The following is a 13,356-nucleotide window of genomic DNA, read 5'->3' as shown; positions in this document are numbered from 1 at the left end:
GCTAACGTCAACTGTTACTGGCTTTCAGGAGCCATCCCACAATGCCCACACTGACAATATAATTGATACAAACACTCCTAGCGAGGTCGCACACCGCTGACACCAGAGAAGTGTGTGCACACACAAGCGATTTAAGTATTGCAGTGGCTGTATGCTGATGTAAATTAGGTTGATATAATTTTGTAGTGTAGATATGGCCTAAGCCTACAGGCTCCACATATATCACTTTCAGAGCCATTTTTGAATATTTCACAGTATAAATAGTAATATAGATCAGATTTTATTAAAAACCTGGGAAAATCTACAGACAAATATTTAAACTAGAATTGAATTATATATATAAAATGATCCAGCAATCTGGTACAACAGTCTTAGGATATTAAAGCTATATCAAGAGAAACAACTACTGAAAATGAAGGAGTACATAGTTCAACTTCTTAGCCCATCCATTTTAGACCCCTTACGCTTATTTCTACCAGCTTAGGTTAAAAACTTCCCCAAGGCACAAATCCTTCCTTGTCCTTGGACAGTATTGCTGCCACCACCAAGTCATTTAGACAAAAATTCAGGAAAAGGGTCACTTGGAGTCCCTATTCCCCCAAAATATTTCCCCAACCCCTTCACCCCCTTTCCTGGGGAGGCTTGAGAATAATATACCAACCAATTGCCTTTAATATAAGTACAGACCAGACCCTTTATCTTTAGGACACTAAAATCAATCAGGTTCTTAAAAGAAGAACTTTATTATAAAGACAAAAGTAAAAGAAGCACCTCTGCAAAATCAGCATGGAAGGTAACTTTACAGAGTAATAAAAAGATTTAAAACACAGAGGACTCCTCTTTAGGCTCAGCTTTAAAGTTACAAAAAACAGGAATAAAGCTCCCTCTTAGCATAGGGAAAATTCACAAGCTAAAATAAAAGATAATCTAATGCATTTGTTTGCCCTTACTTATAATTTTTGTAATCTTAGATAGATCATTTTAGGTATGTTTTTAGGAGATGTTTTTCCTACCTGGTCTCTCTCTCAGCGAGGGAACAACAAAGAGAGCACAAACAAAACCTCGCCACCTAGATTTGAAAGTATCTTCTTTCCTTATTGGTCCTTTTGGTCAGGTGCCAACCAGGTATTTGAGCTTCTTAACCCCTTACAGGTAAAGATTCAGTACAGCTGCTCAGGAGGGATTTTATGTTACCCGTAGCTGTATGTTTATGACAATCCATACCTCTGCATCATTTATTCACATTTTGCCTGATGCAGCTTTGCTTGCAAGGAAAAGTTTGTGTAAAAAAGAGAGAGAGTGCATGATTTGTAAATCAGATTCCAATCCATGTGAAAAACGTGGATTGCTCATCTCTTTTAACTTGTGCTGTGGCTATAATCCACTGGATATACATGCCACTCTTCCTGTGCCATTTTACTGCTTTTTGTTATCACATTTAGCATGGATGCTACCTGAAACCATAACAACATCTCAGAAGGCTTGCATACTTCTGCACAAAAAGAGAAGCAAGAAGGCAAGAATTACATCAGTGTGGCTAAACGGAAAGGTTCAAGAGGTTATTCAAACCAAACAGAATTTGATAAAGCTAACACTAGCAAAGCAAATAAAAGGGAGCATAAACTGTAGCAGGCAATACATAAGAAGAAAATTGGAAGGGCTAATGGATTTCAAAGAACATGTAGCTAATGGTATACAAACAAACAAACAAAAATTTATTTAAGTGTCTCAAAAGCAGGAAGCTTGTGAAAGAATCGATGGGCCCTTAATAACCTGATTTTGGCACCTTCCACTGATTTAAACCAGTCATGAGTGCTGAGCACCTCTGCAAACTTAGGCCATGAAAATACACACAGAGCAGACTGGCCCTTGGTTTTTAAGGTTTCATTCAAAAGCCCCCAGAGCGTTAAATGTGTGAACTTCAATTAAGGATGAAGACCTGAATCAACACTGCTGAGTTTGAACCTGTTGCTGTGGGGATTCTAGATGTCTCGAACCTGATGCACAGGCCATTAAGCAATCCCATCTGGGTAAAATGGTCTATATTAGCATTTGGAATTAAGCTGACAGAAGTTTTTTGTAATTTGTCTATTTCTTTTATACCAGGGGCATATTGTTAAACATTCTTCCTCTCCCCCCCCCCCCCCGTTAACTAATTTAACAGCTAATATTATCCTTTATGTGAGCACCATCTGTGTATTGTGTTCTGAATGTCCCTGGCTATGGAAGAGCAGAAATTATATGGAATTTCAACTTTGCTTTATTGTCATTATCTTGGGCAGAGTATGACAAACAATCACATTTATCGCCTGGAGTACAGAATCACCCTATTAACCAGGAAGACATTTTTCACAGACTTAAAAAGGAACAAAGCAGATATCATCTCCCCAAAAGCAATCCATTTCATGGGTGCTGAGCACTAGAAACATAAAAAGGGCTGAATGAGACAAGGTATTTCCCTTTTACATCCAAATTAAGAGGGATTTTAATCAACAAGGCTCATTTTAGGGGTTAATCCTGAAATCCTGAACTTGAATGCACAAAAGAGCTTTTGTAAAAAGCAGAAGAGAACTTTGTTTGAACTAATTTTTCCATGCATACAAAAAACAAATTTTGTTTGGCCATTTATTACTACCAAATAGGGTTACTGTTAATTTAAGTTTCAAGAGAATAGGTCAGTTATTCATTAGACTGGTAAGTAGGCCACTTGGCCTTGTTTCATCCTATGTGTTTTTCTGATAATCCAGGCGATGGGGAAGGACACAACAATTTATAGTTTTAGTATATAAAACAATATTCCTCCTATGGCTATCTAGCCCTAGACCACAAGAGAATGATGAAAAGAATTAAGGAGAGACAGAACCAATCCTAACTGACTGTAACAAACTATATATTCACTGCCCAAAACTGTGTTGAGGTTGTGTTCAGGTTGAGTACCAGTGCCTGGTACCTTCCAGAATGTGAAATGCACCAATACTTAAAACCTCTGCAAAAGAGAAAATAAAGCATTACAGTAAAACAAATTTAAACCTTTGAAAAATGCACCTTAACTCTGCCCTCCTGGAGTTGGCTTTGGGCATGGGGACTAAACCAAGCCTGACCTATGCCAAACAAAAATCTGCTATTTTCTGTGTTGTATCCCACACAATGCTATACTGTCATGCCTTCTCATAAACCCGACCCTCCCTCTGCTAGGGATCTGGGATTAGATGCAGTGAGTCACCAGAGGTTGCACTGACATCTGAGAAGTGCAGCTGCAGCTAGAAGAATCAGGATGTGTTTTTCCTGGGCTGTGCTATGTAGGCTGTCCAAGTAGATGGACACGGTCATCTCTTGACTGTAAAATCTATGAATGTATGAAATTTTTTTGGCTGCTACAATGGCTGCAACTGTCACTTCCAGAGGCCAGCATTCCACTATATATGTCAAGAAAACCAGGGAAGATATGAGAGCTTCAACCCTTTGTAAAACTTGCATGTTCTCAGTGGCCATCAGAACTCCACATCTGCATTGGCATTCCCACAGTGCTTGCTCCATTTTCTGTACTGCACTGTTGTCCTGAGGAGTTCTAGCGGTTGGGTGGCGCACATCTGTCTGCCCCAAATGCTCAGTCAGGACTAACTGAAGATGATGGCCTGGAGGGAATCCCTCTGACAAGGCTGAATAGGTGTTACCATCTGGCAGGACTTTGGTGGTTTGCCTGGAGTAGGTGAAGTGGTTGAGTCTAGTCTAGTTTATATAAGTTCTTACATCACCCTCATCACAAATTTAGTGTTTGCTAAGCCTGTCCTAAACCTAACCTTTATTCTAGTGCAGAGACAACCTAAGTGTCCCCCCTCCCCCCAACACACACACTATTCCTGTGCACTTTTCACACTATCCTCCAAATGCTCAGGAAGGGTGAGTTCTATGATCTCACACAGGCAGTATGTCATTGCTCCAAGAGGAGAGAGTGACGCTTATGGTAGCTAATCTCAGGAACTCCTTGACCAAATGACTCCAAATTTGCACTATAAACTGTAACACAGCCCCTGTTGTGGCATACCAGTTTTCAAGACAAACTCCTTATGCACATGGCATGTAATACAATTTGAATTTTAAAAGCAGCTTCAGGAAGGGGCCTATCTGAGGCATCCCAGACCAAATTACTCCAAACCTGCACCACTAATTCTACCCACTGACCCTGATGAGGTATAGCAATTTTCAAAACAATCTGGGTATGCCTATGAATTTTAGAGCACTTTGAAGTACCAGTTGCAAATCTTCCAGTACCTTCTTAGCTGATGCAGACAGAGGGTAACTAATGTGCACAACACATTTTCAGAAAGCTACCAAGGGAAGGACTCATATTCTCAGTACATAGGTATGGCTCAGTTCCAATGGCCATAGCACATCATCTTGCGTCACCTGGCTACTATGGTGGCTGGCTGTCTGCAAACATTCTGGCTTCCTATAGAGTTCCAGTTCTGCTGCACACATGCAAATAACTTTCTCTAGCACATCAGGTTGTCTCAAACCTCACTGGAAAGCCTGAATAACTTTTTAAATATTGCCAGACACTAGCTCAGATCAAATCTGAGGTGGTGATACATCAGTTTGGGAAGAACCAGAGACATTCTCTCAGCCCCAGGCATGAATAAAATAAGCTATACAACCCATAAAATGTTGCTGTAATGATAGTTTTTTGGGAAGGCTATTTCTGAAATCCCTTGCTTAAATGACCCCAAATTTAGACCATTAACCCTACTCCAAATCCTGATGACACATAGCAAATTTCAAAGCAATCTGAATATGCATGTAGATATTAAAGCACTTCAGGAAAAAATCAGCTGTTGAAGTCTCAACCTTAACTAAAGTGGTGCTACTGTGCCACTCTAAAGTTGTAACTGCTTAGCTGTGTCGGAGAAAAATTCAGTTCTCGCTTTTTTGTTGGGTGCAGCAGAGTCAGATATTTTATTCTGTTTAGCAGCTACAACAGGGAGAGAGTGCACTAGGACATAGGGTCTCCCCTTCCTAGACAGGTCTCTCAACAGGTAAACAATTACAGCCAGCATTTATACTTTTGTTACAGACAATAATAAGCAACAGCTGCATTTTGTTTATACATAGGTCATCCTGATATCTTGTTTTTCTCACTTCTAAAAAGACGCCAGTCTACATATTTTATCAGTGCAAGGTCGCAACAACTTCTCAACTTGGAGTTCTTTTCCACTCGCCTCACACAATCCTCGCTTCTACAAATCTCGCGTTATTAGGGTTATAGCTAGCCTGACTCTTGCTAACAGAGACTGTCATGCATTAAGATCCCCTACAAATCCCTGTCAGTTCTTTCTGTACTTCCACAGCTGTGTAATGGTTATGCCTTGTTTTCTGTATATTTCACCTTTAAATCTCTAAGGACTCTGAAGACACACCTCTTGTGTATGTTCAATGCAGCATATCAAAGGAGACACACCCTGCATGCTCTAACCATGGAGACATTGGATCTTACTGGTATAGTTCTCTTAAACTAAATTAAGGTTTATACTGACTGAAAGCATCTATTTGATTTTTTTATATATGGAAAACATAACAATACATAGAGTGAGCAGTCTCTTCATTTTAACAATCTCCCCCAAGATTTGTTAATCATCTCCTGGGCAATAGCACATTTTCTGTGAGAGTTTAAGAGCGGGACAGGTTGGTAGTCAGTGAAAAACAGGAAATGGAGGTGATCCTTTGTAAGGCATTTATTTCTGCTGTGTTATGCTTCACACTTAATTTGAATTTTACCTTACTTGTAAAACCACAATGGAAACCTTTTTTCATTGTTTTGCTGACTCTTTCCATATAGGATAATTCTGATTTCAAGCCTGCAAGTTCTTATCCAGTGCAACTGATCTTAATTTACCTGCTTCTCTTCAATGATGCCTCCATAGATCTTCGCCACCTAGATTAAAGTAGGGTCGTGACTTCTCTCCTTCACCTTATTTGTTGGCTAGGAAACTATTTGGATAAAGTGGGCTGAATCAGAAGTTCCTTTCTTCAGACGATGGACCAGACTACTCTGCTCAGTTGCATGGCCTATTGTTTGATATTTTGTATCATTCATCTCAAGAACAATCTGATAGCAGAGAGCTCTGGCACAAAGCTCCTCTACACAGAATTTGGGTCTTCGACATTCTCTGCAAACAGTTACAGATTTACCTCAAAGACATAAATCCTTTGGCACATGATTTAGTCCTCTCTCCCAACCCCTCTTCAGGGGAAGATAAGTGGCTTAGGCAACTCCCCACCCTGCCTTCAGCCACCCAGATCCCTTGATTAACTGAACCTTCCAATGTCTGAAGGTTTCAGGCATCTCTAAAGACTCTCAGATAATTAAGGCTCTACTGCATTTCAAAGCTAACGATTAGCTGAGTAAGCCATCACCATAATGTCTGACTGATGATGTGATCAATTAGGGATGGGAAGATGAGTTAAAGTAGAGTAACTGGAAAGGCTAATGATCTCATACAGAAGAGCTTTTTCATCTGTAGCTTCTATGACTGCATGACAAAAAAATAAAACTAGCGAAGAAAGCTTAAGATTCCACACTGCCTTCAATAAGAATGAATCAATATGAAATACAAATCCATTAAAATTAGTTACTGTAAGTGACTTAGAAAAATTCCAGGTCCAGGTGTTTAACTGATATGCACAAAAAAGTCTGCCCTAGTAACTGTAACTCTGTTTGATATGTATGAGGCCTTTAATATTTTATAACTGATGGTTGTGCTCAGTTAAAGGCAGCAGCTTAAAAAAATAAAATAAAATCCCAGAAAACACTTTGTCTTCCAATTCTGCATTATATATATATCAAATGTGATACACACTGCTTTGAAGGCTTTGCCACCTGGTAACATTAGCGTCATCTAGAAAAGATGTTTCATCTAGAAAAGTTGGTTTTAGATCGATAGATAGCTAACGAGTGTTAATGCTTCATCTGAAACAAAATCAGGAGCTGAATAGGAAGAGTGTTATAGAAAAAGACATTGGGGAACACATTTCTTAGCTATCACACAAATTCTCAGTGAAGCCTAAGCAGAAATGCACGGAGTATCAGATCTTAAGAGAATATAATGTACACCAGAAATGGTAGAGATCCTGCATCCTAATATATTCAATATTTTCCTCTGACATAAACTTAAGGATTATTCCATATATTTTACTCTATCTCTGAATTAATTTTGGTTGGAAACCATTACACATTAATGATCAAATATGACTAAACTCCAGCTCACTTCTTTTCTTAGGTTATTAGATGTCTGCTGTGAGGCAGCTTTGTTGCAGAACATCATTTATAACAGCTTTGGCTAATGTGTTAATATTCTTCCATCCTGCACCACTGTATAAGGCATGCTCAGCGCTTAAAAAAAATAAACCTAAGCTTAAAGGGGCATAATCATGTAGTTTGGATCTAATATTTTACTTAATGGCAAATACTGCCATTCTTAACTGCTGCAGTAAGAGCTTGCTTGAGTAAAGATGGCAGCATTTAGTCAAAAATATTCTCCAGATTGTAGATTATATCCTGAGAAGTGTTGAGCACCATCAAGTCCCATTTGACCCCAGCCTTGTGTGTTGATTTTTAATAGCTATCACTCCAGCTTTCAATAATGTTTTATATAATGGATGATCTCTAATTACAGCCCCAATTTCTCCTGGCCAAAGTTCAGAAATTGAGGGACCTCCAGAGCTTGTCACTTTAAGACCAAGCATTTGCTAGGTAGACATAGATTCAAGTAGAAGAGAACTCATAGAATCGTACAGGGCCGGCCCACAACATTTTGGCACCTGAGGCGGGGGGCTCAAATGATGCCACCAGACTCCCTCGCTTGGGCCAAAATTTGAAAGGTCTCAATTCTGCCTTCTTCCTGTTCTACTCCTCTCATGGTACTGCCCTGCCACCTACCCCAATAAAGGAGAACTAACAACTTAAAATGCCTTGTTCAAAAAATTTAAGTAACACTTAACTTTCAAATGCCTGAACAGCAAATGTAACTTTTCTTGTCTCCATAGTAAACACTGGCATTTATATTTGAATGATCAAAGTGGTGCTTTCCGTGCCTTCTTGGTTGCAAAGATTTGAACTGCTTCCTGAAAGTCCACAGTCTGGGCCAGCTCATGCTCTATTGAGCTGGTTGCCAGGCCAACCAGCCTCTCCTGTGTCATTGTGGAGCTGGTAGAAGGGCCTGAGAGGGAAGATATCAGCGTCTTAAGGGCCTAACGGGCTCCTAATACTTCAGTTGACTGCCTGTTCTCCTCAAGTGGATTCAGGGAAGCAGCAGGAAACAGGAAGCTCCCTGCTGCTCCTGGGGGTGCTAGAGAGATACATAAGAGTCTCCTCCTCCTCTCTCTCCCTAAAGCTCCTGCTGCTTTCTGTTATTCCCTCTCAGCTTTACTCCTGCCTGCCGGTTATGTCTCTTGTGCCCTCCTTCCTCCAGCACAGCACTCCACCATCTCTGTGCATCCAGAGCAGAGAGACTACATATGCACCAGCAGCAGACACAATTTTCTACACTCTGGGTCCTAGTGGCGCCCCCCGACAGTGTGGCACCTGAGGCAGCCGCCTCAGTTCACCTCATGGTAAGGCCAGCCCTGGAATCACAGAACTGGAAGGGACCTCGAGAGGTCATCTAGTCCAGTCCCCTGCATTCAAGGCAGGACTAAGTATTATCTCTAGACCATCCCTGACAGGTGTTTGTCCAACCTGCTCTTAAAAATCCCCAATGATGGAGATTCCACAACCTCCCTAGTCAATTTAATCCAGTGCTTAACCACTCTGACAGGAAGTTTTTCCTAATGTCCAAACTAAACCGCCCTCGCTGCAATTTAAGCCCATTGCTTCTTGTCCTATCCTCAGAGGTTAAGAAGAACAATTTTTCTCCCTCCTCCTTGTAACAACCTTTTATGTACTTGAAAACTTATCATGCCCCCTCTCAGTCTTCTCGTCTCCAGACTAAACAAACCCAATTTTTTCAATCTTCCCTCATAGGTCATGTTTTCTAAACCTTTAATAATTTTTGTTGATGGTGGCTAAAAGAACATGCAAGAGAAAAATGGAGATAAAGAGTGTGATGGGTACCATTTGTATCATAATAAAGTGTATGTGTGGGGGGGAAGTAGATGCTCTAAGTACATGCTCCCCAGTAAATAGATTTAAAAACTGAAATAAACTGTTGAAGCCGTATGTGTACTTTGCTAGTTTTAGTTAAATAGCTTTGTCAAATAGTAGACCTGGAGGAGATGCATTCCCTCCATGTCTGTAAGTCTTTTTTTCTCCCCTACAAGTTTCTCTCTCTCTCATCACCAGGCCTCCTCTCACTAATGATTTGCTGCTGAGGATTTGGTCCTATCTGTTCAGAAGTTCTCAATCTATGGCCTGTGAACCACTGATGCTCTGAGGAGCACATACTGGCAGATCATGGAAAGCGGCCTGGTCACATAGTGTTGGCTCTATTTTTACAAATATTGAATTGTATTAAGAAATATAAAAATACATTATATATTTTCCTGATATTAGTTTTCCATTTAAACCACTGCAATTGCTGTAGTTGCCACAAGGTAATACCCTACTGCAGTTTGAAGGAGCTGGTGCATATGTTTATTAATGGGATACAAAACCATCTCTGTATTAAAATGATGAAAAAAGTTTGAGAAACCCTGTATGAGCTTGTTTTCCCATTTAAATAACATTGTAAAGGAAGGCGGCAACATCCCTTGGCAAACAAACTAAATGCATTTCATTGGAAATTTATTCCTGAAAAATATGACTGTATCAGTAGCATAGCATTATGTGCAAGTTCCCTGGGAACCTTTGCTAAAAATACTGCCATTTGGTACAATCTAGCCCCTTTCACAGGTAAAACCCTTGTTCTTTAGAACTATTTTTATGATCCCCAAGTCTCAGACAAGGATGATTTAGCTACATCTATATAAGGGTGAGCTCCAACTGAGGTAAAGAAGTCATCCAATGCTCCCTTGAGTCTGCTGACTAAATTTTAACAAGGAACTTCCAAGAGCAACCTCCAGCACATCATAGAATCATAGAATCATAGAATCTCAGGGTTGGAAGGGACCTCAGGAGGTCATCTAGTCCAACCCCCTGCTCAAAGCAGGACCAAACCCAACTAAATCATCCCAGCCAGGGCTTTGTCAAGCCTGACCTTAAAAACTTCTAAGGAAGGAGATTCCACTACCTCCCTAGGTAACCCATTCCAGTTCTTCACCACCCTACTAGTGAAAAAGTTTTTCCTAATATCCAACCTAAACCTCCCCCTCTGCAACTTGAGACCATTACTCCTTGTTCTGTCATCTTCTACCACTGAGAACAGTCTAGATCCATCCTCTTTGGAACCCCCTTTCAGGTAGTTGAAAGCAGCTATCAAATCCCCCCTCATTCTTCTCTTCTGCAGACTAAACAATCCCAGTTCCCTCAGCCTCTCCTCATAAGTCATGTGCTCCAGCCCCCTAATCATTTTTGTTGCCCTCCACTGGACTCTCTCCAATTTATCCACATCCTTCTTGTAGTGTGGGGCCCAAAACTGGACACAGTACTCCAAATGAGGCCTCACCAGTGCTGAGTAGAGGGGAATGATCACATCCCTTGATCTGCTGGAAATGCCCCTACTTATACAACCCAAAATGCCATTAGCCTTCTTGGCAACAAGGGCACACTGTTCACTCATATTCAGCTTTTCGTCCACCGTAACCCCTAGGTCCTTTTCTGCAGAACTGCTGCCCAGCCATTCGGTCCCTAGTCTGTAGCAGTGCATGGGATTCTTCCGTCCTAAGTGCAGGACTCTGCACTTGTCCTTGTTGAACCTCATCATATTTCTTTTGGCCCAATCCTCTAATTTGTCTAGGTCCCTCTGTATCCTATCCCTACCCTCCAGCGTATCAACCACTCCTCCCAGTTTAGTGTCATCTGCAAACTTGCTAAGGGTGCAGTCCACACTATCCTCCGGATCGTTAATGAAGATATTGAATAAAACCGGCCCCAGCACCGACCCTTGGGGCACTCCACTTGATACCGGCTGCCAACTAGACATGGAACCATTGATCACTACCCGTTGAGCCCGACCATCTAGCCAGTTTTCTATCCACCTTACCGTCCATTCATCCAGCCCATACTTCTTTAACTTGCTGGCAAGAATACTGTGGAAGACTGTATCAAAAGCTTTGCTAAAATCCAGAAATAGTACATCCACTGCTTTCCCCTCATCCACAGAGCCGGTTATCTCGTCATAGAAGGCAATTAGGTTAGTCAGGCATGACTTGCCCTTGGTGAATCCATGCTGACTGTTCCTGATCACTTTCCCCTCCTTTAAGTGGTTCGGGATTGATTCCTTGAGGACCTGTTCCATGATTTTTCCAGGGACTGAGGTGAGACTGACTGGCCTGTAGTTCCCTGGATCTTCCTTCTTCCCTTTTTTAAAGATGGGCACTACATTAGCTTTTTTCCAGTCATCCGGGACCTCCCCCGATCGCCATGATTTTTCAAAGATAATGGCCAATGGCTCTGCAATCTCATCAGCCAACTCCTTTAGCACCCTCGGATGCAGCGCATCCGGCCCCATGGACTTGTGCTCGTCCAGCTTTCCTAAATAGCCCTGAACTACTTCTTTCTCCACAGAGAGCTGGTCACCTCCTCCCCATACCGTGCTGCAGAGTGCAGCTGTCTGGGAGCTGACCTTGTCTGTGAAGACAGAGGCAAAAAAAGCATTGAGTACACTAGCTTTCTCCACATCCTCTGTCACTAGGTTCCCTCCCTCATTCAGCAAGGGGCCCACACTTTCCTTGACTTTCTTCCTGTTGCTAACATACCTAAAGAAACCCTTCTTGTTACTCCTAACATCTCCGGCTAGCTGCAACTCCAAGTGTGATTTGGCCTTCCTGATTTCACACCTGCATGCCTGAACAATACTTTTATACTCCTCCCTGGTTATTTGTCCAATCTTCCACTTCTTGTAAGCTGTTCTTTTGTGTTTAAGACGAGCAAGGATTTCACTGCCATATTTACTTTTCTTCCTACACATCGGGATGGTTTGTTCCTGCAACCTCAATAAGGTTTCTTTGAAATACAGCCAGCTTTCCTCGACTCCTTTCCCCGTCATGTTATTCTCCCAGGGGACCTTGCCCATCAGTTCCCTGAGGGAGTCAAAGTCTGCTTTTCTGAAGTCCAGGGTCTCTGTTCTACTGCTTTCCCTTTTTCCTTGTGTCAGGATCCTGAACTCGACCATCTCATCACAGCACCTGGCTGTGTTACTGTACATTGGCTAACTGCAGAATCCAGAGATGAATGTGTGTATTCCATCCACAATAAGTAAATAACTCTTCTCTTCAGTTTGGTGACTGAATTGTAAGAAAGGGGTCCTGAGAGCCCCCTACAAGCAGAACTCCTTCCTGAAATGTTTATAAAATCCATCTTTCAGGACAAATGAAAATATTGTGAATGGCAGGTTTTAAATATCTCCCAGCACACTAATGCAACACAATCTCTTTCCTTCTCACCTACAGGAGTCTCTGTTACTGAGCAATGAAACAATGTCATGTGTTTAAATTTCTGCAAGAAGGCATAATGAAGATGTACTCCTCACTCCACTGATACAGCAGCTCTTCAGAAGTACAGGATCTGTGCAGAAGACCAGTGAAGCCTAATTTATCAGAATACAAGTCTACAGAAAAAGGGGAGTGGGGAATGGTGGTGGGGAACAGTAACTAGTTGTTAGGAAGTACTTGAAAAATAAATCTGAACAAAAACCAGAACATGCAATGTTGTCCTGTAATACATTTGAAATTAACTTTTACTCCCTGTTTTATTTTAAGTTGCTGTGCTGACAGTCAGCCGTATTATTCTTCTTATTAAAAAATAGCCTCTTCGTCCTCAGCATATGTTCAGGTCTTTCAATATGTATGTTCTGTATTTACTAGACACATTATTAGCGTTATGGGGAATGTCAGGTCCACGAGTTTTCTTATGTTACTTCTACAATATCTGTAGCATTCCCCTTCAATTCTGAATATAAAACATCTTCAGGTTTCAACGCTTAGAGGGAATGGTTTTCAGATGTCTTCATAAAACAGCCTTTGCAGCTTCCCTAAAGAGCAACAATTATAATCCCTTGAGTCCGCATCCATTCTAAAACATTAAACCAAAGCCTTACCTATCTCAGCCATAACTCCAAGATCTTGTAAAAGACATCTGTTGCCCTGGTTATATTACATTATATTAACAAAGGATTTGGGAGTAGAATTTATGCCTGCTGCTAATTGCATCTGATACAAAATGTAGTTTTTCCACTGTTTCACATCAATTAACCAAAGACAATGCAC

General features: G+C 41.2%; 1 protein-coding gene across 1 annotated transcript in view; it reads left to right on the top strand.

Annotated features, from left to right (window-relative positions):
* Positions 1 to 12,685, top strand: part of TMEM242 (transmembrane protein 242) — a 59,973-nt gene extending 47,288 nt beyond the window's left edge. The window contains exon 4 of the mRNA XM_045008664.1: positions 12,541 to 12,685. Coding sequence (XP_044864599.1) covers positions 12,541 to 12,582 — 42 coding nt within the window. The 3' untranslated portion in view covers positions 12,583 to 12,685. The remainder of the gene's footprint in view (positions 1 to 12,540) is intronic.
* The last annotated feature ends 671 nt before the right edge of the window (positions 12,686 to 13,356 follow it).

The sequence above is a fragment of the Mauremys mutica genome, chromosome 3, assembly GCF_020497125.1.
Source record: "Mauremys mutica isolate MM-2020 ecotype Southern chromosome 3, ASM2049712v1, whole genome shotgun sequence".
NCBI lineage: Eukaryota > Metazoa > Chordata > Testudines > Geoemydidae > Mauremys > Mauremys mutica.
The sequence above is the reverse complement of the archived record's forward strand: the minus strand, read 5'-3'. Positions and strand labels throughout refer to the sequence as shown.